Source organism: Emydura macquarii, unplaced genomic scaffold (genome assembly GCF_026122565.2).
Source record: "Emydura macquarii macquarii isolate MOO-44397 ecotype Brisbane River unplaced genomic scaffold, CSIRO-AGI_Emac_v2 contig_1768, whole genome shotgun sequence".
Taxonomy (NCBI): Eukaryota; Metazoa; Chordata; order Testudines; family Chelidae; genus Emydura; species Emydura macquarii.
This window is the reverse complement of record NW_027131905.1, coordinates 2,369,125-2,394,110: the sequence shown is the minus strand read 5'-3', so window position 1 is coordinate 2,394,110 and position 24,986 is coordinate 2,369,125. Positions and strand designations below refer to the sequence as shown.

Genomic DNA, 24,986 nt, shown 5'->3' with positions numbered 1-24,986 from the left:
TAAAAACAGACTATGAACCCTTGCTGAAGTTCTCTTGTACATGAACAGATCTTTAATACAAGTATAAAAGGATTAGTTTCCTGCCTACTTACAAGGCCATGGTCCACTCGAAAAAATGCCATCTGACAGGGTTTATTCAGAAGGTTAGAAAAAGCAATGAAGGCATCTGCAGTATCCAAGTTCAAAATCAATACCGCTGCAATGAATGACATGCCTTGAACCTAAAAAAAAAAAGATACAGATTACTCACCAGTAACTGTTTCAACAAGAATGTTGCCTCTTCATAATCATACTTATTGAACCACCACTGAATTCTGAAAACCTTCTAGAAGGATGTGCTATTGGGGCCACACAAGCATCCTCTCTCAGGGACCAAATGTTCACAGCAGTAGTTCTAACAAGGCCATGACCTTCTCAGTTTTTTTCACTAAACCCAAGAGCCCTCCGGAAAAGGGAAGGATGACAGGAAGTGTGACTATTCAGAGGCAAGGCTCTCAAAGAAACAGATACTCGTAAAGTAACTTTTCTTCTTCTGAGGTGGCTTCTGCATGGTCCCACTTGCAGGAAGCTGGGTTGTGGTGTTCACATTAAACAAGGACTGCTTTCCTAAAATATCAGAAGTAAGCACTACGTTGAGACACAACAGTACCGAATAAAGGTTTGAACAGAATTACAAATAGCAGCCCTACGTATCTCTGATGGAAATATTAGAGGCATGACATCAATACTACCTTAGACCTGGGAGAATGAGCCCTAAGACTTCAGGTACTAAGACTCACACCAGCTAGCATATAATGTGCTTCAGTGCTCTGCCACAACCACTTAGATGATGTTGCCATGGACATTGCTACATTTCTCATCACAGCATCAGATATTTCTGAAGCCATACACTTGGCTCAAATTGTCTGGCCTTTTATCAAATACACACATCTCTGTGGAAGACCTCCCATTTGAAGAGAAGAATCTCTTCAGCCTGAAAATGGATGAAACACTGGACAAAGAACAGTGAGTCCACCCAAAACATAGCCAGAGGACAAGGACCTACACTTTAGCCTCATTCAAGTGCCACAGTCGTCGTCATAAGTCCACAGGGTTTCTATCTTCAGTACCGGAAAGGACAGCCTCTTCAACAGATGAAGTAGGGTAATAGGAAGCGCGCTTCATATACCTGCTTTACCATTGACCATTTGCATGTCTTCAAGACCTCAGATATGGCATGTTACCTGACAGCCCAGAGCCAGTTTAACATCTACTTCCCTTACACTCTTCCCTCTGTGGATTGTTTCATTCATTCCCTTGCAGCATGGAGTGGAATTTCTATTCACGGCTAGTTGTTAGAGATGATTTGGCTAAAATATATAATCCAAATCAATTTTATGGGTTTGTCTACACAATGACTTAATCCACACCCTTTGGGCTGTAAATTCTAATGCACAACAGCATGTTGCACACTAACTAGCCTGTGTGGATCCTGCTGGCACATGCTAAAAGTCCCCGACTGCATGTTAACGTAGCACTGTTTCAAATAGTACTATGTTAATGTGCTATGTTATGTTAATATGTATGGGAACTTTTAGCGCGCCAGCAGGGTTCACCCACATTAGAATTTATACACCAGCTGGCGCAGCCTAAGGAAATGTGTATTTAAGTGCTATGTTGCTTACCAACCCCACATTTCTATCCCTTTTAGGAACTTAAGGTCCCTGATCTGTCCAAATCTTATCCTGATTTGCCTGACACTGAAGCCAAAACCTCTCTCTGCTATCCCTTTTCAGAGCTACACAACAGATCTGATGCTGGATCTAGGGACCGGGCCTCCTCAGTGAGGAAAGCTTGGAGCCTCTGCTGTCAATCCAACTAGGCCTAAGTTGTGAAGGCCCTACACCGGATCTTAGGAATGGATATCCTGAAGACGTTAAAAACAGTGGGTGTACATACTGGCCTCCAGGAACAGAAGACCACGACCCATACCATTTACCTGATATCCACCCTTCTCCAGTTCCTCAGGAACCAGATCAGCCAAAATTCACAGAAATAATTACTGAAACATCGACCATATACTAACTGACAAAAGAGGAAAAGGAAATTCTGCTTTGGGGTATTACCAGTGCCACCCTGCCAAAAATAATTGATCCAGAGCCAGAGAAAATGCCCTTAGACACCTGGTCATGGAAAAAGAGCTGAATGAAGCAATTGAGGCCATACAGTCCTTTCAGATCCTCCACTCTGATGCGTTCAGTGGTACCAGAGGGACCTATGCAGCCCCAATGGGCATGTTTTAAAATGTTTGCAGCCAGGGCATACACAGAGGCCATCTTGAAGAAGAGATACAATTTTAACAAGCTGACACCTCAATAAGACTGCAGTGAAACACAGCATGTGGTTCAGAGGAGTGACTTCACCAGATGGCTTTTATTTCAATTTTCATTCAGTACATATGTGTGCCCTAGATTTTGTTGAAGTCTTATCTCTACATCATTAAAACATTCAAATCTTGCAGTGTAAAAAAAAACCCAACAATGAACATATACCTTGGTGCAATATATTGTATAAAATATACCACAAAATAATCAAGATGCACAACACAACCAAAAATCGTTACAAAATCATTTTAGAACAGTTTAGCAAGTAAAAAGAAACACTCCCACATAATTGTAACATATAACTTCACTTACGTAGCCAACATCGGGTCTGTAACACGTATAGGCTCCTAAAATACTGTGCAACATGTCATGGTAAGGACCACCCTATAATCAAAAATAAAAAATGAATCATAACTTCTGTACGTATCCATGAAGTGTAAGAAACTCCACAACTGTCTAGAACAGCGGTTCTCAGCCGGTGGGGTGGTACTTTGGAGAAGGCTGGGTGGAACGCAAGCCGTACCGCGCTGCTGAATCCGCCGCCGGAAGTGCCGTCCCACCCACCCCTGTGAAACCCTGCCACTGAAAAGGGGCAAACAGTGGATGGGTTTCGGCGGAGGGCATTGTTCCCCACATGTAACACGCTGCTGCCGAAAGCCCCCCCGCCGCAAAATCCCGCCGCCGCAAGTCTCCCCCCGCCCTTTTTTCCCCCCCGAATGGTACTTGGGTCAGGTACAGTCAGGTCAAGTACCACTTGACCTGACTGTACCTGACCCAAGTGATACTCCAGAAAAAAAGGTTGAGAACCGCTGGTCTAGAAGACTTAGGGTATGTCCAGCCCAGCCCAAAAGCCTACACAGCAATGAAATGGCCCCGCAGCCCGAGCCCCATGAGCCCAAGTTGGCTGGCATGGGCCGGCTGCAGGTTTCTCTTTGTTGTATAGACACACATTCCATTAATTTTTTTTTTAAAAATGCATCCAAATCCCCTACGTGGCTTTTCTGTGAAAGGCATCACTGTAATGTCACTACGCAACACCTTCCCATGCCTATTTTTTCCAAACGCACACAGTCCGCCCAACAGGTTAGCGACCCAAGAGCAAAAGGGACGCAAGCATTAGAAAATTCACTACAGCTTTGTGCATGTTTACATATTAGCACCAAGGAAGCTGAACATTAAACAAGCTGGTTTAACTCTACCTAGCAGTAGTGTTGAGCCATGAAGAAAGGGATAGCAAGAATTGTCACAGCATACTAAGGAGGATTCCCATAAAAACAGTCAGTCACTTTCAAGTCCTGAGAAGTGTTACAAGTTGCTGTACATTACACTAAGCAGTCTTAGGCTCTGCTTCTCATTCAGGAACTTTATACTTCTCATTCAGGAACTCCAGGCATGAATTTTACCACAAACTGCTTATACATATTAGTCATTTAAATACCAACATGCAAGTGTGCACTATAAAGGACTACTTCTACAAACATTTAGAACAAAAAATAAACCTGTTTCAGTGCAGACTTCTTAAAAAAGTATTTTTACTTATCAACTGTACACTGAAAAATATTGTGAGATTAAAAAATTAAATGGCTTACTTGCTGGAAAATGCAGAGATTAGGAAATGTTCTAGAAATATCCAGTTTTATTAATTCCAGACTTGCTTCCCTGTCTGCTGCAGAAAATCCAGCATCTACAAAAATCAAAATACAATTACTATGTTTAACACCTTTTAACACACACACACACACACACACACACACACACACACACACACACACACACAGTTTGTGCCCCATCCTCCATATGCAAACTCTGGTACAAATGGTATAACAATCCCCTAAACTGGCTCACATGTTATGGAGTGACTGTATTCTGGCTTGAAGCAGCTGCATAGTGCAGGTTATTCCTGAATAAGTCTGAATGCAGTGATATTAGAGAGAAGGCTGTGTGCAGGTACTACTCCCAAGTCAGGGGGCATATCAAACCTGTGTACCACACCCTAGGATCCCTAGGCCCTCAGTGGCTTCTAGAGGGCCTGCAGAGCAAGCAACCTCTCTGAAAAAGATTGTTTTTGCCTAAGGGTAACTGAAATAGAGGTGCTGACAACTTCTGTCCCACACCTCTAACTTCTTACTAAAGGTTTTGTGGAAGGGTTTTCAGCAAAAACAGGGCTATAGTGATCACATGACACGCCCAGAGTAAATTTGGTATTTTGTACATTTAATTTGGCATTGTATTTATATTGACAGATCACACAGAATTGCAGTATTCACCTAGCAACATCTTTAAATGCATCTTAAGCAAAGAAAACATCCACCCTAACACCACTAACGAAATTCCTATCTGTTCCTGTTTTGACTGTCCTACTGAGTATCATCAACTGTATCTGCTGCCTGGATTTTTGAAGTGAAAGCAAAGATAAAAGTTGCAGCTAGCTCACACTTACTCTGACCAGATGCTGATATAAGCTCTGGCCAAGGAAGAGTAAAGGAAGCTAAAAAACTGTATTAGATACCATCACTGTATCCTAAATAAAATGTTTTAGCAGAACAGAGTGTGGAGACTCCTGTAAGAAACATTTTCACTTCGTTGGGAAATGCCCTTGTACAATGCACTCATGATTCTGCTCAGTATCACTTTTAGAGAGGAGGTCATCCTAGCAGATGAAAGTATTTTATTTCAAGAACCTAGATTTTCTCTGTCTCTCCTCCCCCCCCCCCAACCAACTGGAAAATCTCAACATGCTGAGTCTGTGACAACAGGTTTGCAGCTCTCTCATACGTGGAATGCAGACAAGGAACTTAATGTTACACTGAGCTATTAAGAAAGCAATTTGCTACTACTAACCTTTCAAAGAATTTAGATCCCCAGAACTACAGAGAAAGCAACACATCTTAAGATATTACAACACAAACAGCAAGTCTAAAATATTTATATAAACCATTCATTTAAAAAAGCTTTAAGCTACTAGTAAAGGATGGTTTTTCAAAACAATTTTTTTTTAAATTATAGACAGCTGAATGTAAAGGTACTTTAAAGAGGAAAACAATGAAGTCAATTACAGCATGCAAGAGATTTAACACTTTATTTAACAACAGTGTGACTATTTTTAGCTTCCTGCAGAAGTGTTTTTAATACCCTTTTACCAACCGCATAACCCACACCTACTATGCTATTTCTTCCAGCTTTTTAAACTGCATTATTATTTTAAGCCACCAATTCTTCATTTTGTAATGAAGAGGAAGTTATCACACAATCATGGAATAATAATTCGCTAACTAAAATATATATACCTTCACACTCTACTTCAGAGTTTCCTGTGCTAAGAGATCGCCACCTCTCTTTGGCACGAGCCAAGCAAATATCATAGAGTTCTGAAAAACAAGCACTTTTTTAAATCCATCTCCAATTACTGGTCACATGTCACAGCATGCCAACAACTCCGCCCCCGCCCCTGTAATAAGAAATAATAAATAAAGTAAATATTTGTGAATTAAAAAACTAATTGAATTTAGGTAAATTAGGGTTCTGGAAGATTTGTTTCACTGGGGTATAATTTAGATGCAGTGAGCAGAAGTAACTGTCTGGATGGAATTGATATAAATATTTCTTGCCATTTGTTTTGAATAACATACCTCTGCCACTCAAAACTCCACCCAGAGCTGTGACAATTAGAACAAACTCTTCCAATTCCATCCTACAGCAACTTCTGAAGTACACAAAACAGCCACAGAAAAAGCATATGCAGTAGAAGGAAACCACAAACAAGAGTATAGTCAAATCCACAGCATTTCACCTTTGTCATCATTTTGGAATTGTTAAAAAAAGACTAAATCTCTAAAAAAAAAAAACACTGAAAAAGAACATAGCAGAAAATCAGGCTAACGGAGACTGTGGCGTATTACTGCTATCATCACTAATGAACATGTGGGAAGGAGGACTAATTCCACACCAGGTTTTGTTTCCAAGTGAGGGTAGGTCTTCACTGACGGCAGCAAATTCAGTGCTGCCAGATCGATTCTTCAGGATCGACTGAGCGGAAGTGGAGACCTGCTCCATCAATCTGGAAGTCGACTGAATAAATCCACCCCCAGAAAAAGAGTAATGCTTCATCGACAGGAGGGCATTTCCCGTTGGTGCAGCATAGTGGGGATGCCGCGCTCATTAGAATTTAGGAAATCGATGGGAGATATGCAAACTACTCTACGTAGCTTGCGTATCTCCCATCGACTGCAGCCGAATTTCGCAGCAAGTGTAGACCAGGCCTTAGTCTCTCTTTCACTCACTAACTCAGTGTCTCACTTCAAAATAAAACCAGTATGTGCACACCCCCTGGCACCACATAATTACCAGTACTTATATGGAATATCTTATTTTCTATTGAAACTGAAATGGGTCATTAACTCTGAACATCTTTACTTGACATCAAAGCAATCTGCAGCAATAATATTTCAGGACTCTGACTCAGCAGCAGCAGAAAAAACCCTAGAGCACCCGCAAATTTAACCACCACATATGGCATAAGAAAGATTGTATGCACTGTGGAACAAAATACATTGTATCCTTAATGAAAGCAAAGCACAACTGACCATGACTTCATCATTGCCCCAAATACTGATACATCCTAACTGAATGGAATTCTCTCCGCTAAAAGGCAATTTATTTGCGTCTCTCAAAATGCAGACAGAATATGCGTCAGTCTCACCATGGGTAATATTTAACTCGTTGCCGATTGCTAAGCTCCAGACTCTGCCTCTCACGCTTGGAGGAATACCTTGCCACCACAATTCTCGAACTTTACGGGAGCAGCACCTGTTTAAAATAAAATGTGTTCTACTGAACTATAAGGAGGAGAAGGTGTTTTAACTGCAGATGCAGGATTCAGAACCAGGTGTATGTCAGCCTGCCATGGGCCCACTTAGAAAACAAACAGAGATCATGCAGCATTCATTCACATTTCCATGCCACCTGTACTTTGAACTTTGTTTAACATTACCTTCCTCCTCAAACTGAAAACTTATAACTAGCACCCTGCAACCAAGACTGCTAGCAATCTGCTACTCTGTATGAACCAGGGAGAGAGAGAAAGAAAGCGGGAGCAGTGAGGGTGGAGGAGGAAGAAAAAATAGAGGTCTCTGTCTTTCCATTGCATGAGCCAGACTCTGGACAAACCCAAGTCTACAGTAGACAATATATTCCAATCCAGTGATAAAAAATTAACTTTTCCCCCATTCAAAATCCTGCCCATGTAGGTGAGATGTGCAACTTTTCCAACTGATAAGTTGTGTGGACTCTCCGGGGGCAGAACTCACTGAACATTGCTGCAATATGTAAAGTAGCAAATTCAGAGGTGGAGACAGCAGGAGTCAAAAACATTAAATGAAACAGAATGAAGTGTTTGTGTTTCATTTCTAGATTGTACTAAATTGATGGTCATTTATCCTAAGGCTCCTGTAAGGAAGATTGGGGCAGGATTTGACCACCAGTGGCAAGTGTGTTTGTAGGGAAGGCAAAACCATGGAAACATAGCCACCGAAAAGCAGGCTGCTGCATTAACCACTGAACCAAATGGATTTATTTGATCACAATATTCCATTTTGTACATCTAAGGATCAGTAAATTAACAAGGAAGACACTAACAGAATATCTATATTATTCTTTCATATAAACTAGAAATGGTAACAAGCTTTCAAAGCCCCCGTTTGTGGTATTGGCTGCTTTCTTTTACAAATGTCCGTCTACAACAAGAGTTTTAGAGACAACTAATAAAAAAGTAAAATTAGGATTCTTTCAACTTTTAAAAGAGAGATTTAAATTTTAGTATGTTTTTATTAATTTCTTCTTTTGGTTCTCTAGAAATTCCTTCATCATCAAGCACCCAACATTTCAATACATAGCTGCCCATGACAATTTCATCTTATTTATGATATGATCATGCAAAATTTCATTCAGGAATCACTGTCAGTCAAATAAGGAGAAATGAAACAAATAAAACACTTAACAAATGTGAACAGCTAAATGTAAGTGTTGCGGTAAGCAAGACATTGACTTTTTAGACATGCAAATTGCCTGTCTTTTTTTTTTTTTTTTTTAAATGTTAGCTGTGAAAAGAGGGTTTTTTTAACTATTGTTTTCCCTATTTCTTTTTTTTCCACCACTTGTTTGGTATACATGGTGTATCACACTGTGAATGAAGAGGCTCAGTAATGTCACACCTGTGTTTAAATCTACAGACATCTGGGAGTACTCCATTAAAAGCCCAAGCACTCATGGAAAACCTGGTCCTGACAAACGGATGACTATAAGTGTTGTTTTCTAGTATCTTTCTAACAGAGGTCTCGGTCACCAACCACTCCCTGATCCTTAATTACTTTTGAACATCGCTGCTATATACAACATGTTGAAAAGATTAGAAGAAATGGACAGGTCTTAAATTCCCACACCTAGAATTAAAGTGAGATTCTGAAACATTGTTTTTCATTAACAGCAGTAGGAGAGAAGTGGTCATTGTGATGAAGCATGTGCCTGAAACATTATTCCACACGCAAGGGAGACCATAAATTAATACGCTCAAGGCAGTTTAAGTTATATGGCTATCTACAGCTGTGGTCAGGAGACTGACGGCTACATGGCTCTATGTATTAGGATGTTATACACAGTTATGTTCAGCCCTATTTGTAAAACTCCATTAAAGATAATAAGACAATGGAATTAACAAATTCCTTCGTCTTCCATTGCACCAACTGAATGCCTTCCTTAAGCAGGCCAATTCCCTTTGCAAGTCACCTTTGACTGCTATACACACTAGCTTCCAGCACTGTTTACTTTAAATAAAGTAATCCTGACTAATACCATAATTTCTCACGATATAGAAATTAGTATTAAACACAATATAAAACATATTGTGTCTTACATAGTTTCCCAGTTGGGTAAGATTTCATTGTTCCAAATTAAAACTGCATTGCCAATGCTTTCTTCAAGTCTACATCGTTCTTCCAGCTGTTTCTTTCTTCTCTGGGCTTCTTTAAGCTCTGCAAAAGAGAAGTTTACAAAGTCAATAAAAGTAATAAAAACACTAAAAAAGGTAAGAGCCACTAAGTGCTTCATGGCCATAAACATTCAACTTATATATGCCTGAAATCACATTCACCTGCTCAAGCAAGTCCAAAGAACATCTCAGACACTACAATTTTCTTAAACCATCAGCAATTAGCTATGTCAAATCTGAACACCAATCACAACTGAACTACACATTAGAATTATCTTGGATGGACTGGACAAAACCAGAGAGAATTAATGGGATATGGAGACTTTTGGGTAGCAACTTAGTTATCATCTGGTAGCCTCTGTGGAACAAACTGACAAACTCAATCAAGGTATCCAGATTTCATATACAGAAACCCACCTTTCCTGACAATCTCAGAGGCAAGGACTGTACAGGTAAGAATATTTGATTACTTTCTCATCCCTATAAGTGGCCCTTCAAGGATATGATTTAGGCATATTACTAGTGCAGCATGGGGATGTTTCCATTGCTGCATCCTATGCTAAACACATATCGTGGTTAACAAGAGTCTTTCAGTCTGTAAGATTGCTGCTCTAGTATCTTTAAGGAACACTAAAATTTATTTCACTTACCAAAAAGAAGACCCACCACTCTTGTTCATGTAACACTTTCCACATACTGTAAATACAATTTTTTCTAGCTGTATCCTGATCCTTCATTCTTTATGCATACAAAACCACTATTGGACTGAAACTTTCTGTAAATTGTAAAGTGCTTGGGACAGAGGCTCCATCTTTACTTTATACAAACATAACAAAAGGACACCAGTATTACAAGGGAAACTATTGGGGGTTGTCCTTTGTGAAGCTAATACACACAATCTTGAGTAGATCAAAGTTGTTGGGGTTTTTTTTTTGTTTATTTTTTAAAGCACAGCAGGAGCTTTGCCAGAGTAGGAAATATAGGACAGTGCTTACTGTCTTGTAATGTTGGTCTATTTTGGAATAATTATATCGTGAGCCTACCTACACTCCTATTGTACTTCCCTATTAGATGGGAAAATAGTAAGTTTTTATCTTCCCCCAATTTCATTGTTTTCTTACACATTGTACTATTCAAGGTCTCAGAACAGATGGGTGATTAATGGATAGTAAGTCACCTTGCAGAACAATGTATTTGTTATCAGAGCTGCAGAGAATAAATGAAGTTGTGCCTTAATATTTAATTGGAAGTGAACAACGTATTTCTTTGGCTCTGTACATGGTGTACCGACCGGGAAGCCTGCACTCATCCAATAAGATCCCATTTAAACTATCGCATCTGAGGGGGTCTAGTGATGCATTTCAATATAGATTAATATTAGGAAGCAATTAAATACATTTGCAAAGATACCGCATCAATGATTTTTCAGTGGGTTGTGGACTCATAAGATTAGTAACCATCACATTATGTTAACCCTTCTCTACAAGATTGTTTGATAAACAGATCTGGAGAAAAGTTTCTGGGGTCCTCTAGACTGAGGGGTGGCAAAAGCACCACAACATTCCCAGCTCAGCACAGAGGCTGTATGCTGCTCCCCCTTCCAGCTATTGGGCTAATGGTCATCTCTACAGCCATCTGAAGATTCTGTTCTCAGAACAGGCCACAGGCAGCCCAGCGAAGGCCGCTGTAAATCAGAGCAGCTTATGGGCTACTTTAATTTGTGTCATGTGTTCCATCAGCCCCCAAACTGACCTAGAACCTGAGTAGTGTATGGATGATTTAAAACCAGCTTTGCCCGTTTTCCTGGATTGGGCTTTCTATAAGGGGCAGCACAGAATCTGTTCCTCGTATTAAAGGACAGCTAACAAGACAAGTATATTTTTTAGGCTTAACGTCGCTTTACATTTCCTAATGTAAGAGTAAATTTCATCACCTTTTTTTTTTGCTTGCACCACCATTTCTTCGTATTGTTGTCTATGTTTCTGAGCTTCTTCTGCTGGTTTTGCAGGAAGGTTCCTTGATTAAAAATGTAATATTTTAGTTTGGCATGCATATCTTTAAAAGCTCTCGGCAAATTAATAAGGAAGCATACCATTGTCAAAATATTTGCTCAAAGGACAACATCCAGTTTTCGGGAAGATTCTTCCAAAACTGACAACAAAGGAGAAGGAAAGAACACTGACAACATATAATTATTCTTCACACAGAAAAATGCTGGGTAATTTCCTCTTGTTTTGTAATTTGAGCACTTATATTAATGAACACAGTTGAGCCCACTGAAAAATTTTCATAATCCAATAGAATATACTGACTCTAAACCAGTTTGCATTTTTGATTAAGGCTGCTATACCGAATCAGAGTATTTTCTATAGCTACTTGCCAAGGATGCAAAATTTTCTTTCTACCCACCTTGTTCCTTCCTATTACACACCCTAAGCAGACAGACTCCATCCACCACCTCCTTTACCTGTGCAGTCACATCTCCCAATTCCAACTACTAACTCCCTTCCTTTGCTCTCAGAGACCTTCCTCCTTTCTTCAAAATCCTCTCCCTAATTCCTCCCATCACTCCTCCAGTGGCAAGGATCCCCTGTCCCCTCCCACTATTAATTACTGAATGCAAGGCTGACAATTTGGTGTTCGTTCAAATACTAAAAATCTGGGTTATTATCCCCACCACACAAAAGCACATTCTCATACAAAGTTCTTGATTAAGTTAGAGTAATTAACATAGCCATTATACAAAATATAAAACTATAGCATTATCAAAGTATTAAGATAGGAAGTGACTAATACATTTGTATGTATTCTATTATCCTTTACGGTTTATACATTTGGTTAATACGGACACGTGACAATATTACCTCACCCATCTTGTGCCTCTAATTCACTTTACACATTCCTATAACAATTCTTACTCAGAAGACATAGCTACCTACTCTCAACATACACTTTAACATCAAACATATGTTTGAACATCTAAGTCATTAATTCAATAATTATTATATTTATGATGTATAAGCTAAATGCATTCATAAGTATGTGTCTCGTGACTAAGAGGCTAAGGTTGTAATAGGAATGGGTAAAATGAGTTTTCATGCATCAATGTTATTAACCACACGCATGAAACTACAACGATAATAGGTTATTCTACCTAAGTCACTTCCTGTCTTATTAAAGCCTTGGTTTCTTACAGGTGATGCTGTAGTTCTATAAACTGCATAATGATTGAAAGGGAAAACTAGGGAAGATAGAGAGCACAGGGTTTGATGAATAGCCAAATAATCCCATTTAAACGTTTTTTTTGTTGTTTTTGTTTTTTTTAAATCTTTTCACTTAATCTATGGCTGAGATATTAGCCATACAGATATGCCAAGATTAAGGTTTGTGCCTTCTGACAATGTTAAAACTAGAGGGATCCAAAGAAAAAAAAATGTAAACCTGCTGTTAATGTTAGGAGTTTTTCTCCTTCAAACTCACCAAATTACCCAAATAAGTGCTTTGAGTTTTCTAGGAAGTTTTACCTGTGCCCTAAGAATGAGTGATAAAATTCAGACAATTTTTTTTTTAAATGGGATCTAAGATTCACTATAACTGCAAGCCTGAATGCAACCTTAACTACAGCACTACAAATAGGCCTCCATAAAAAACTCTAAAATTATTTTAAAAGATATGGCTTCAAAAATAATGAAACCAACTTGCATTTCACAGCACTTTTCTCAGCCACTCTGCCCTCCACCTCACACTAGAAATTAACAGAAAATACAAAAATAAGAAGCAAGTAGAAATGGAGCCACCAGTTACCAGCAAGAATGTCAAATAAAACTCAATTTTCTTGAATCGGATAATTTCTTAGAGGATACCAACTAAAAAAAACCCTGTCTCTGAAGTTCCAATATAACCCTTAAACCTCACCCACTAACATGCAGAAAAGAAAGGTTACTTACCTTATAGTCACTCGAGTTTTGAGATGTATACCTAAGGGTATATTCACTATGGGTGCACATGAGCGCCATGTGTCCCAGACCAGAAAATTTTCAATAGCAGCATCCAATGGTTGGTGCATGCACCTTAAGCTGCTTCTGCACTTTCAACCAAGGGCATAAAGGGCAGCACAGACTAACCGCCTCTCCAGTTCCAATTCTACCGTGAATCCAAAAAGGACCCAAGCAGAGGGGAAGGAGAGCAGGTCGTGAATACCCATAGGGACCACGTCTCAAAGAATTCTAGTTACTGTAAGGCAAGTAACCTTTTTTCTTCAAGTGACGGTCTCTACAGGTGGTACTTCGGGTGACTCCCAAGCAGTGCTTGTTGAGGAAGAGGGGGCAAAGAAGCATGTTGTGTGATGGAGCACACTTACCATACTCCCACCTCTTCCACAAAAAAGGACTGCTCGGAGACTCTCTTGCTTGTAAAACACCAGGGTGTACTTTATGTACAGTGTCTCACTCGCTACACCAATACATATCAGTGCATCCATCCCTTTGCATTTTTTCCTAGCTTCCTGGCTCTTTCTCCCGGCGAGGAGGGGTTAAGAATGTCACACCACCAAAACCGGTGTCAGCTCATGCCAAGGCCCCTAGGCTTCACTGAATGCTGACAAATACATAAGTGGAAACCTACCAACAGTTAGAAGAATGTGTTTAGATTTTCTGGAATGCTGCATGTATTAATCCTACTTATATAATCTATATCCCAGAGGATACAGTTTAAATGTTTGCTCCGTAACTATAAAAAATGTTCATTAAGACTTAGGCTATGTCTACAGTACAAAGTTAAGTCGACTTAAGTTGTGTCGATGTACAGCCACCACTGTAATTAAACCACTGTTGCATATACACGCTATGCTCCTTGTGTCGGTGGGGCTCAGTCACAACTGCAGCTCTTGCATCGACACAGAGCAGTGCACCCTGGGTAGCTATTCCATCATGCAACTGGCCACAGGGTGCTTTGGAAAGGGTTTGCAATGCCTCATGGGGCAGATACAGCGTCATGACGACGACTGTCTTTCAGTCCCATCGTCCCATGGGCATCCTACTAGATTGCCAGCCGCTTTTCAACTGCCCTGGTAACCTGCAAACCAGCCATCTCTGTCAGACAGCATGGATGCTGCACTACTGTTCAGTATTGTGCTGTGTGTTATGAACACAAGGCTATAAAAGCAGCTCAACAGAGGGCTATTTGGCTGGGGGACGCCTTGAAGAAGCATGATAACACTGAGCCACAGTAATGTGTGTGGCTGTAGTGTGCTGAACCTGGCATTATTTGCACGCTGCTATGAACCTTGTAATGATTGCTGTGTGTGCCCAAAAAGTAACATTTTAAAGCAGCTGTGGTAGGGCATCTGCCCTGCACTGGCCAGGAATAGGGTAAAAGAGGGCACTTGGAGAAGCAGCCAATGGGATAGAGCTGTGGGATAGCCAGTCAGGGCCTGGGAGCCCAGTATAAAAGGGAACTGCCAAGCAGAACAGGAGATTCAATCCCAGGAGCTTGGGGAGGGAAGGCTGCCCTGCAAACAGAAGGGGGCAGCACCCAGGACAGAGCAGTGGCTGATTGCTGGAGCTCGACAGAGCAGATGCCCTGATACAAGGGTGGAAGAGTTACTGGGGCTGCAGGGAAGTGGCCCAGGGAAGTTTGTTGAGGAGTTGTGGGGAAGGGAGGGGAGAGGCAGTGAAAGCTGGCTGCACATAGGGTCTCTAGGCTGGGACCCAGAGTAGTGGGCTGGCTCCGATCCCTCCCCGTCTCCCCCAGACCACCGTTGGAGTGGTGGTAGACTGCAGCAGCCATTGAAGTAAGTGGGGAAACCAGGACAGCAGAATCCCCTGGAAGGAGGGGAAACAGACTGTGGCTTGGCCGGAGGGCTGGGTCAGGAAGAGGACGTGGTGGGTCCTGATGGCGGCAAGAAGGACTACCGGTGAACCCTGAGGAAGTGTGACTGAGCACACCCGCGGATGTGGGTGTCTGCTTGAGCTACTCCACAGATCACCAGCAGGAGGCACCTGTCTGGTGGTGAGTGCTGGGAGTCTGTCACAAGTGGTGGAGAATGCAAGTAAAGGGCGGGACAGCAGACTGTGGGGACAAGCGCCTGGATTAGTAATTGAGAGACAGAGAAGGGCCAGAATGATGGAGCTGCAATATGCGGAGGCACTTTTTGCTGAGGAGTGAAAAATCCTCCCTAGCTGGGCCATGGATTGGCCAACCCCAGCGAAGGGGACAGATAAACAGTCAGGGCAAATCCAAGTCCTAATGACGCAGGTCCTGGGGAACCAGAAGCCACGGTGGGAGGTGAACTGGTGCCTAGAAAAGTACTTTGGTGGCAGAGCAGCAACGCTACCTAGTTGGGAGCCGGAGAGGAGAGGAAGAAAAAGGCCATAAGGGCTGGAGAGACCAGAGAGGACCCAAGGTCTGGAGGCAGAAAGCCCAACCACAGTACTGTTAACTCTATGACCAGCTGGATCACCTGCAGAGGGGATGCTCCTACCGAGGGGGATGGTGGAAGCCTCACCCAGAGGGTGAGGTGGAATGGAAGCCCAAGAGAATCCCACCTGTGATGGGAACGGTGGGGGTGGGCATGTTGGGCCTGTGGGCTCGAAGGGCACAACAGAGGGAATGCCCAGACAGGAGCAGGAAAGCAAAGGCCAGTCCAAGGGAAGGGGCTGAGCAAGAGGGGCCTGTGGCCCAGAAGAGATCAAAGAGATGTTTCTGGTGCCAGGAGCAGGGCCATTGAAAAAGGCAATACAGACCGGTATCATGCAGGCTATTGCTCCCTGGGAAGATCCAGGAGCAGGCCAGGCAAGCCCTAAAGACTGGCACCTTGGCATAATAGGTTTCCAAAACGAAAGGGAGGTAAACAGGAGATGGATCATCTCAATCCCCAACTAACAAGCACTAAACTAAACTCATTCTCTTCTCTCCAAACCAAAAATATTATTTACAGATTCTGTGCAGGAGAAAGAAGAGAAGAACGGACACAGGAGATTCCACCCTAGATCATGACAACAGAGAAGGAACTGGTGAGGTGATCAGTCTATGCTGTCCTTTATGCTGTTGGTCGAAAGCATGAAGCAGTGCAAAACATAGGCAGGGACTAAGGGACACTGCTATTGAAAAGATTCCGGTGTCGGACGCACAGAACGCATGCACACCCACAGTGAAGATCCGAAGAAGCCAGCATTCAACGAACTGCCTATTAACTCTACCCATCTGCTAACCTACAGCCAAGAACATCAGGCATTTTGGAAAACTCACTGCCTTAGGCTCTCACTGAACTCACTTTTTTTTTAAATTAGAAACCAACAAAAAGTGATTTAAAATCCCAACATGAAAATATATAGTAACAAACAGCAACTACAACTCTGAACAAGAAGCTATCACAAAAATAATTTCTTCTATAGAGAATCATCAACAGAATAATCATTCAGAACCTAGGCTCTCCTACTAAGCAAGAAATATAACCATCTCCGCCCACTGGCCAGTCTCAAAATGCTAATCACATCCAAGATTTTCTTACTAGGAGCATGTCATTCCAAAACCACTGGACGAAGCCATTTTACAAATGACTACTAATCCCATTTACCCATAAAAATTCACCAAAGCACCATAGTCCGGCCCCAACACTATATAGTAATGAACACTTTAACAACAAGTAACACACGAAGATTGAACACCTATACCTTGCACTTAAGATATGATTGTTGTTCTGTATGTTCAAGAAAATAAATACCATGTGCTTTAGAACAATCACAGCCAGACAGCTGTAAAAACTAAATACATGATATATCATTAGACAATTTGATATAAGCTATTTTCACTGTCGGTAAACAGTGGAAATACTTTTGTGAAAAATATTTCTTAGAGAATTATTCTACATCCGGTTTTGTTTTTATATACTCATATCTTTAAACTGCACACACAACTACTTTAAAATAGATCTAAAATTCAGTAAGCCTGCCATGGTGATTTAGTTTTATCTGTCTCTGCATACAATAATGCCAGATGTTCAACATAAATATTTTATAAAAAAGCCCCCACAAAAAAACATATGTAGAAGAAAGAGACAAACCACAACAGTTTTCCATATGCGTTATAAGGATACTTCTGCATAAAATGAAAGAAAGATATGTTGTCTTATCAAGTGCCTGAGATCCTTCATAATGTGACACTGAACTCAATGCAGAGCATTCTCTGGTACACTGCTTCATTATTTCTGCTGTGCAAATAGGACACAGTACCCTTGCTTCCCTCAGTTTCTCCAGCAAGTGCTTTGTTAATTTTATATTCTTGGGTTTTCTTAAGATAAATTATTTAGCGACTCATGTTTATATGTAAATTTACAAAAAACTTTTTAAAAATAACCCTCCACCACCACCATTAGTGTCAGACAGTAATTAATTCATTTTCTTTTATATAAAGGTTGAAACTTCAGTAGTTTGTATTTAATTAATTTGCCTTAAAATGCCATTCATTTATCTAGTAGTTTGGAAGATTTTTTTTTTTTTTTTTTTTTTTTAAAAGCTCGTCTTAAATAATTTACATTCATAAAATATCGACAGAGAGAAAGGTTTTGCCATCCTAAGTTTACTACTATGGTACTATGCAGAACTTACGCTGGCCTGTCTTCTAGAATAAGTGCTGTGGTGGAGAGTGGTTCAAAGTCAAGATTTTTCCTCACATTCTGCTTAGGAGAGAGTGGCTTGTGAGCTCGTTCAGTTTTTTCTTCATATTCCTGCACAAAAAGAATATAATTTGTTACACTGATGGAAAATATCAAAGCCATATACTTTCACAAAAGTACAGAAATATGCAAAATGAGAACACTTTCAAGAAAACGTATGAAACCTTTCTGTACAATTCATGATCAAACTCCAATTATCTTTTAAGAAAATTTCTTGAATAAAAAGTCAGTACTAATGTCCCAAAAGTGAAGACAACACTTGAAATTGTATTCAGTAATGATTCTCTTCATTTTTAAATATTAGTCTAAATTTACTTCTAAAAAGTAATATTTTAAAAACTCTTCAAGTTGAAGGCACCATATATGAGCTTTTGCTAAGAGTGATACTTGAATATGGTAAACATTTTATGCTATTTAAGATTTAACCTATTGATGAAGTGCAGAAAAATAGCTGTTTAATTTAATGACTTCAGACTTCCAAACCAAAGTTCTTGAAAGCCAAAATAAACACTTTTTGCCTTTAAATCTTGCTACAAACTATTTCTCCAACTCAAATCATTTGTAAACATACCCAAGTGGAATAAAGAAAAAATATTTTAATTGTGGTTAAATAGAAAACCAATATGTTGGTTATTTCATCTTGAAATATTTCAACTTGAAATATTGTTTCATTAGCCAAAGGTCTTAAACTAAGACCCAGGATACTGCCATGTCTAAAACTCAAACTACCTTTATTTTTTTTTAATGTAGTTTTAATGGAGCCTCATTCTTATAAATCAACCCATGTACTACCCGACTGCGGCATGTGAACCAGTGAGTTAGGCATACCACCAATATTCTACTGTAATGTTGCTATTCTAAAAATAACGCTATTTTTGAAGTGTTCATTTTTGGTCAAGTAGTACTGAGTAAAGAAAGTCAAAATTGGAAACATTTAATACGTTAAATTCTTATCATGTAGTCTGACATCTCACAGAAGTATTTATTTTGATATATAATCATGAGAAAATGCAACACCGCCTGCAAAATCTGAGTGCCATAAAAGCAAGTAATTTGTGGGCGCTTCTTTGAACAGGGTTTCATCCATGAGACTCCTCTATACTTCTCATTGCTGCATGCGTCTTTCAAAGAATGCTCAGAGGCTGATTTATTTATTTAAAGCCACCAAACTACATACAAAACCACTATTTTAAAAGGCCCCCAGTACAATTGAAATAGACCGGGTCATTCAGGATTTCAAAAGTAGGTTCCTCATTTACTGAAAGGCATGAAAAGTTGTTTTTTTTTTTAAAAATGCAGCATCTATGCTTTTCACTGCTGACACAGATGCAGAATAATGTGACAGTCTGTCTTGGGTCCATCTACATACTACTGACCACATTAACAGAAAACTGCTCCATCTCTGCTAATGGTCTGTCAGAGGAGACAGCTGCAACACACCAGAAACCAACATTTATAACACACTGCCTCAGCTGTGTGTATAACCATTAATATTTGCACCAAGAGGGAAGGCCAAAGGTCTCCTTCCAACTGTGGCGACAACATAATATCTAGTGACCGGCACTCGCCCCCGCTCAGCCCCTCCCGCTCGGCAATTACAGTAGACCTGAGACCTGACCTTATCGGGACCTTTACTGACACACCTAAGATAGCACGTCTGCAATGGCAAACAATGGGACGTTGCAAATAGCCAGGGGCAGCCATCAACTGTTACGAATACGGCACATAGCCCAGCAGCCATTAGCTGTTACGAATACAGCACATAGCCCAACAGCCATCAGCTGTTACGAATATTGCACATAGCCCGAGTGCATAAACACTGCTGCATCTCGGTGGGTCTGACTGAAGAGAGCTGTCGGCCCATCAGACTGCACGCCTGAAGCTGCTTTCCCTTCCCGCCCCCGAGTCTTCTACTGGGCGAGAGTCGAGTCGAGTGTAACCGGTCCGGGTCTTGAATCCGAGCGTTTCTCGTATCATTGGCCAGGCGTCATGACCCTGTTCCTCGTGGTGGTAAGATTTTAAATAGCATGCTTGTTATAGTTTTCAGGTATAATTAACATTAATTAATTATACTATTGGAAATCATCTAATCGTTAATTAGTGTATCCTGTGTCTTGTTATCCTTCTAATCTGCTTTAGTCCCCCTATTTAGGAAAGTAGATAAGTCTGTTATATGTGATGTTCCTTTTCCCTTGTAAAACCCCACACCCTCTTGGCCCCAAATAAACTTGTAAGTAGTTAAGAAACTGTTTTCTCTGCGTGGTGCTTGGTAACCTGGGGATTCCTTTACCTGTCTACAACACCAACCTTCCATGCCTTATTCCTTCATGCTTCTGCAATGCTAAATCATAGGGCAGATCTACACTAGAAGCGCTACATTGCAGAGTGGATAAAAATCAATGACTTTTTTTTTTTTTTTTTAATTTTTTAATCAATTTTTTATTTAAATCGGATTTTAAAACATTTTTAATCATCAATAAAATAGTAAATTTCTCTCTCATTTAAAAAACACTTACAAATTAAATCTCATCACAAACATGCTAACCCTACACTTACAGTCTCATAACAATGAATTAATGGTTCTAGTCTGTCCAGCCTAACTACTAGCTCTTGCTTCTTGAAAGTTCTGGGATTTCAGTTTCTATTTCTCAGCAGACTAAAGTCACATGTGCAAAGAAAGGCACAGGCTGGATAGAACTGTTGTTCTGTGCTTACATGGTGGTGGAGCTGGGCCAAGCAAGGCGGATGAATTAGCTAAGACACGGTCTTAAAGACAGAGAGACAAAGAATGGAGACAGGAGTAGAAAGGAACAATGGAGTGGACTGGAAAGAAAAAGGGAAGACATTATTCAGTACACACACAGCTTCCTATATTCCCCCACACTTTTGCCACAGAAAAGCTGTCATGGCTTCTGGGCGTAAGAGAGACCCTACCTGGAAATATTTTTAAGAAATTCCTTCCCTGGGTTAAAAAGGAAACTGTGTCAAGTGTAAGCAGTGCAAGAAGGAGATGCAGGGCCTAGCTGCAAGAATGAAACATCATAATGAAAACTGCTTATTGGGAGAAAATGACGTGGATGAAGATGTGGATATGTCTGAAGAACAATGTGGATCAACTGGTTAGTAACTTAAATAATTCACTGTGCAATGCATCATTCTTCAAGACTCTCTCTATGCCTTTTAGTATAAGTGTGATTTAACGAGTAAATTCCCAAACTGTTTGCTATGTTGGATATTGCTAGAAAAAAAATTTAGTTTCGCTAATCCTTATGGCTTGTTTAATTAGGTAACTAGGTTTAGAATCTATCACCCACGTATACGATACAGAAAGCTGCAGTAAGAGAAATTTAGAGTTGCAAGTTGCCACTGGCTGTCATTTTCTTATATTACATAATACGTGCCCCTTATTTTGGAACATCATGGCCACAAACCATAATGGTGATGCCATAGGTCTACTCCCTATTTTACTTCAGCATAACTCAGCTTTCCCAAGGAAACCCCATCCTATACTTGTTTTCTCAAAAACAGAAATGCCAGTGAGTTCTATGGGGCTTACTCCAAAATTAAGTGCACTCTAAGTGCAGTCAATCTTAGCTTTTTTGGTAATTTGGAATCGAATCTGCATCCTCGCTGAAAAAAATGTAAATGATTAACTGAATAATAAAGTGAGAAGAACTGAGAAGAACGACTATTCAAAATAATTTTTTAATTTTGTTTCAGGATCCTATTTAAGCATAAGAGATTTTGACTGTGACTACCTATCTATAACAACTTCAGAGTCATCCATTGGTACTTTTAGCAGCAGTGTTGCAACTAAATGTACTTCAAACAACAAAGTATCAGTAGCAAGCAAAAGATTTCAATCATCCAGTAAAACCACCACCATGAATGGGTTTGTAGTAAGGACCAGCAAATACCAACAAGACACAATAGATGAAAAGATTGCTCAGTTCATTTATGCCATAAATTCTCCTTTTCGCATGGTTAATAAACACTTCATTGACATGGCTAAGTCCTTATGACCAGGCTACACTCCACCTGGTAGAGCAGACATTGGTGGAAATTTGCTAGATATGAGAAGGTATGAGAAGGAACCTGAACAGTGTGCAAGAAATACTGAGGGGAAATTTGCCAGTTTAAGCCTTGATGGGTGGAGCAATGTACACAATGATCCAGTAATATGAGACTGTTTGACAACAGAAGATGGGTTGCATATCTTTCAGAAACAATAGATACATGGGGAAATGCCCACACAACAGAATATTTAAAAGAAGTGGCAGTGAAAGATGTAATAAACTGTGAACAAAAATTCAACTGTCATGTGTGCAGTTTTGTCACAGACAATGCTTCAAACGTGGCAAAGATGAGAAGATACTTAGAAGAAACAGAAGGATGCTCTGTAATAACATTGGCTGCAGTGCCCATTAATGCATCTTTTAGCCAAAGACTTAAGTACGTCTTCTCCACAAATAAAAGAAAATGTTGTTGAAGTCACAAAATATTTCCGTAACAACCATTTTGCTTCAGCTTCAGTGAAGACAGCAGGAGGATCCAAACTAATTCTCCCTCAAGATGTTCTGTGGTTGATTGTTTTGAACAATTTATTAAGAATTGGCCTATTCTCATAAAACTTTGTGGAGAAAACCATGATAAAATGGAAGTATCTTATCCAAAGTATCGAACATTGGATTAAAGAGGAATGTAGAGGATATGCTCAGTATACTAAAGCCTATATCCATAGCCTTAAACTTCAGAGAAATTGTTGCCGCATTGCTGATGCTGTCGAAATCTGGAAGGCACTTCAACAGACATTGAAGAAAGAAATACCTCACCAGAAAGTTAAACTGCAGGCAATAAAGAAGCAAATGGATCAAGCACTAAACTCCACCTCATTTTCTTGCAAACATTCTCGACCCCAGATATAAAGGTAGATGCCTAACTTCTGAAGAAGATGATGCCGCCATGGCATAGGCATCTCAAAATCACTCCTCAGTTATGCCACTCATAATAAATTTCAGGGCTGGAGCGGAACCATGTAAACAGTACATGTTTACTGATGATGTTTTGAACAAAGTCACTCCCCTGAATTGGTGGAAATCATTAACCAGGCACCTTGAAACAGAGTTCCTTCAGTTGCTAAGCCAACTTTTCACAGCAGCAGCTTCCTCTGCAGGTACAGAGAGAATATTTTCATCGTTTGGTATTATTCTCTCAAAGCTAAGAAATCGACTGGGAGTTAAAAAAGCAGAAAAACTCATATCTGTTTCAGTCTATGAATAAAAGTGGGAGTGGGGAAGATGAGAGCTAGTTGTAGAAGTTTAAAGGACAGCGTACATTTAGTATTGTGATGACTTGTCTGTTAGAGTTAATAACATCTGAAAATTAAAAAAAAAAAAAAAAGAGAGAGAGAGAGAGAGAGAGAGAGAGAGATTAAGGACAGCCGTCAGCCGGCAACTCAGGAGACTGCTGCAATTGCAATGTGAAACATTTATGTAATATTTAAGATTTAGTTTAATAAAATACAAGTGCTATTGTGTGTGTGTGTGATTTAGTTCTTAGCATTCCTAATGTACTGCTGCTGCATCTGCAGCTTGACACAGGTAATGAGTACTATGTACTATTTTCCTAAATTAATAAAAATCAAGTTATCTAAAAAATTACACAAAGCATACCCTCCTAGATGTTGTAAAATGCTGTACTGAGATGTAAATTAACATGTTTTAATGATCAGATTTGCATCATTATTTAAGAAATATGTGAAGTATCAGTGGAAAACAATTATTTAAATCAATGATTTTAACCTTGATTTAAATCAATCCACCCTGCTACATCGGCACAGCTGCACTGATGCTGCTGTAGCACCACTGGTGAAGACGCTGTATGCGGACGGGAGAGCACTCTACCATCGGCATTATTACTCCACCTCCACGAGAGGTGGAAACTATATGGCAGGACAGCATCTCCCACTGACATAGCGCTGGTGTGGACAGTGCGTAGGTTTCTGCAACTTGTCACTTGGAGGGGGGGAAGGGAGGGTGTCTTTTTCACACCCCGAGCGACGAAAGTTAAATCAACCTAAGCAGTAGTGTAGATCTGCCCATAGAAATGTTATATAATTATTACATCTGATTTGGAGCTAGTATCTGAGAATTTTAAAGCAATATGAGTAGTGGTGGGGGAGAAAGCAGCATTTGGAAACCCCAACAAAGAAAACAAAAGGACACTGCAGGACTGTGGAGCTGTTAGACCAAAGTTAGAGGAATCCCCAATTTTCCTGATTTAGGAAGGCAAATTGCCATACTAGATCAGACCAATAGCCAGTCTGAGAATAGCTAGTGTCACGTGATTCAGAGGAGGGTGAAAGATACTCTGCAATAAGCAGTTATTCATTAACCAGTCCAGAGCGAAACTTTATTCTTATTCCTTTATTCCCCTTGCAAAGGTGGCTTCTGCCCCCCAAAACATGAGCGTTTCCAAATTCCAGCAACTGCAGTGGATACAGAGGTCTTTATACTTCTCACCAAACAACAAGTTTCATGTTCCCACAGTTCAATGAGTTAAAAGGAAGCACACTATGATCTAGCTAGAAAGTCATGGTGCTATCATGAGACCAATAGCTAATATATTAAATATCACTATTGTATAGGGTGACCATGTGTCCCAATTTTATAGGGACAGTCCTGATATTTGGGGCTTTTTCTTATAGAAGTGCCTATTACCGCCACACTCTGTCCCTATTTTTTACACTGCTATCTGGTCACCCTACTATTGTATTAGTTTGACTAACACAGAATAGCAGCTATCTTAGACTGATTTAAACTATCATGAACAATATTTATGTACTATTATTTAAGGGAGTAAGTTTGTAGTGACTAAAATCTTCTCTATGCGAAACTCATATATCCAGAGAGCAGATAGGATCTACAAAGAAATGTGGGGCTGGGGGAACACTAACAGATTACATAGG

General features: G+C 40.1%; 1 protein-coding gene across 3 annotated transcripts in view; it reads right to left on the bottom strand.

The window, feature by feature from the left end:
- Window positions 1-24,986, bottom strand: part of TBC1D14 (TBC1 domain family member 14) — a 101,844-nt gene that overhangs the window by 17,885 nt on the left and 58,973 nt on the right. For all 3 annotated transcript variants that reach the window (XM_067556428.1, XM_067556430.1, XM_067556429.1), the window contains 8 exons: window positions 17,952-18,070; window positions 11,279-11,361; window positions 9,271-9,388; window positions 7,063-7,169; window positions 5,651-5,731; window positions 3,953-4,047; window positions 2,676-2,747; window positions 93-221 (listed from right to left, as the gene is read on the bottom strand). In XM_067556428.1, coding sequence (XP_067412529.1) covers window positions 93-221; window positions 2,676-2,747; window positions 3,953-4,047; window positions 5,651-5,731; window positions 7,063-7,169; window positions 9,271-9,388; window positions 11,279-11,361; window positions 17,952-18,070 — 804 coding nt within the window. The remainder of the gene's footprint in view (window positions 1-92; window positions 222-2,675; window positions 2,748-3,952; window positions 4,048-5,650; window positions 5,732-7,062; window positions 7,170-9,270; window positions 9,389-11,278; window positions 11,362-17,951; window positions 18,071-24,986) is intronic.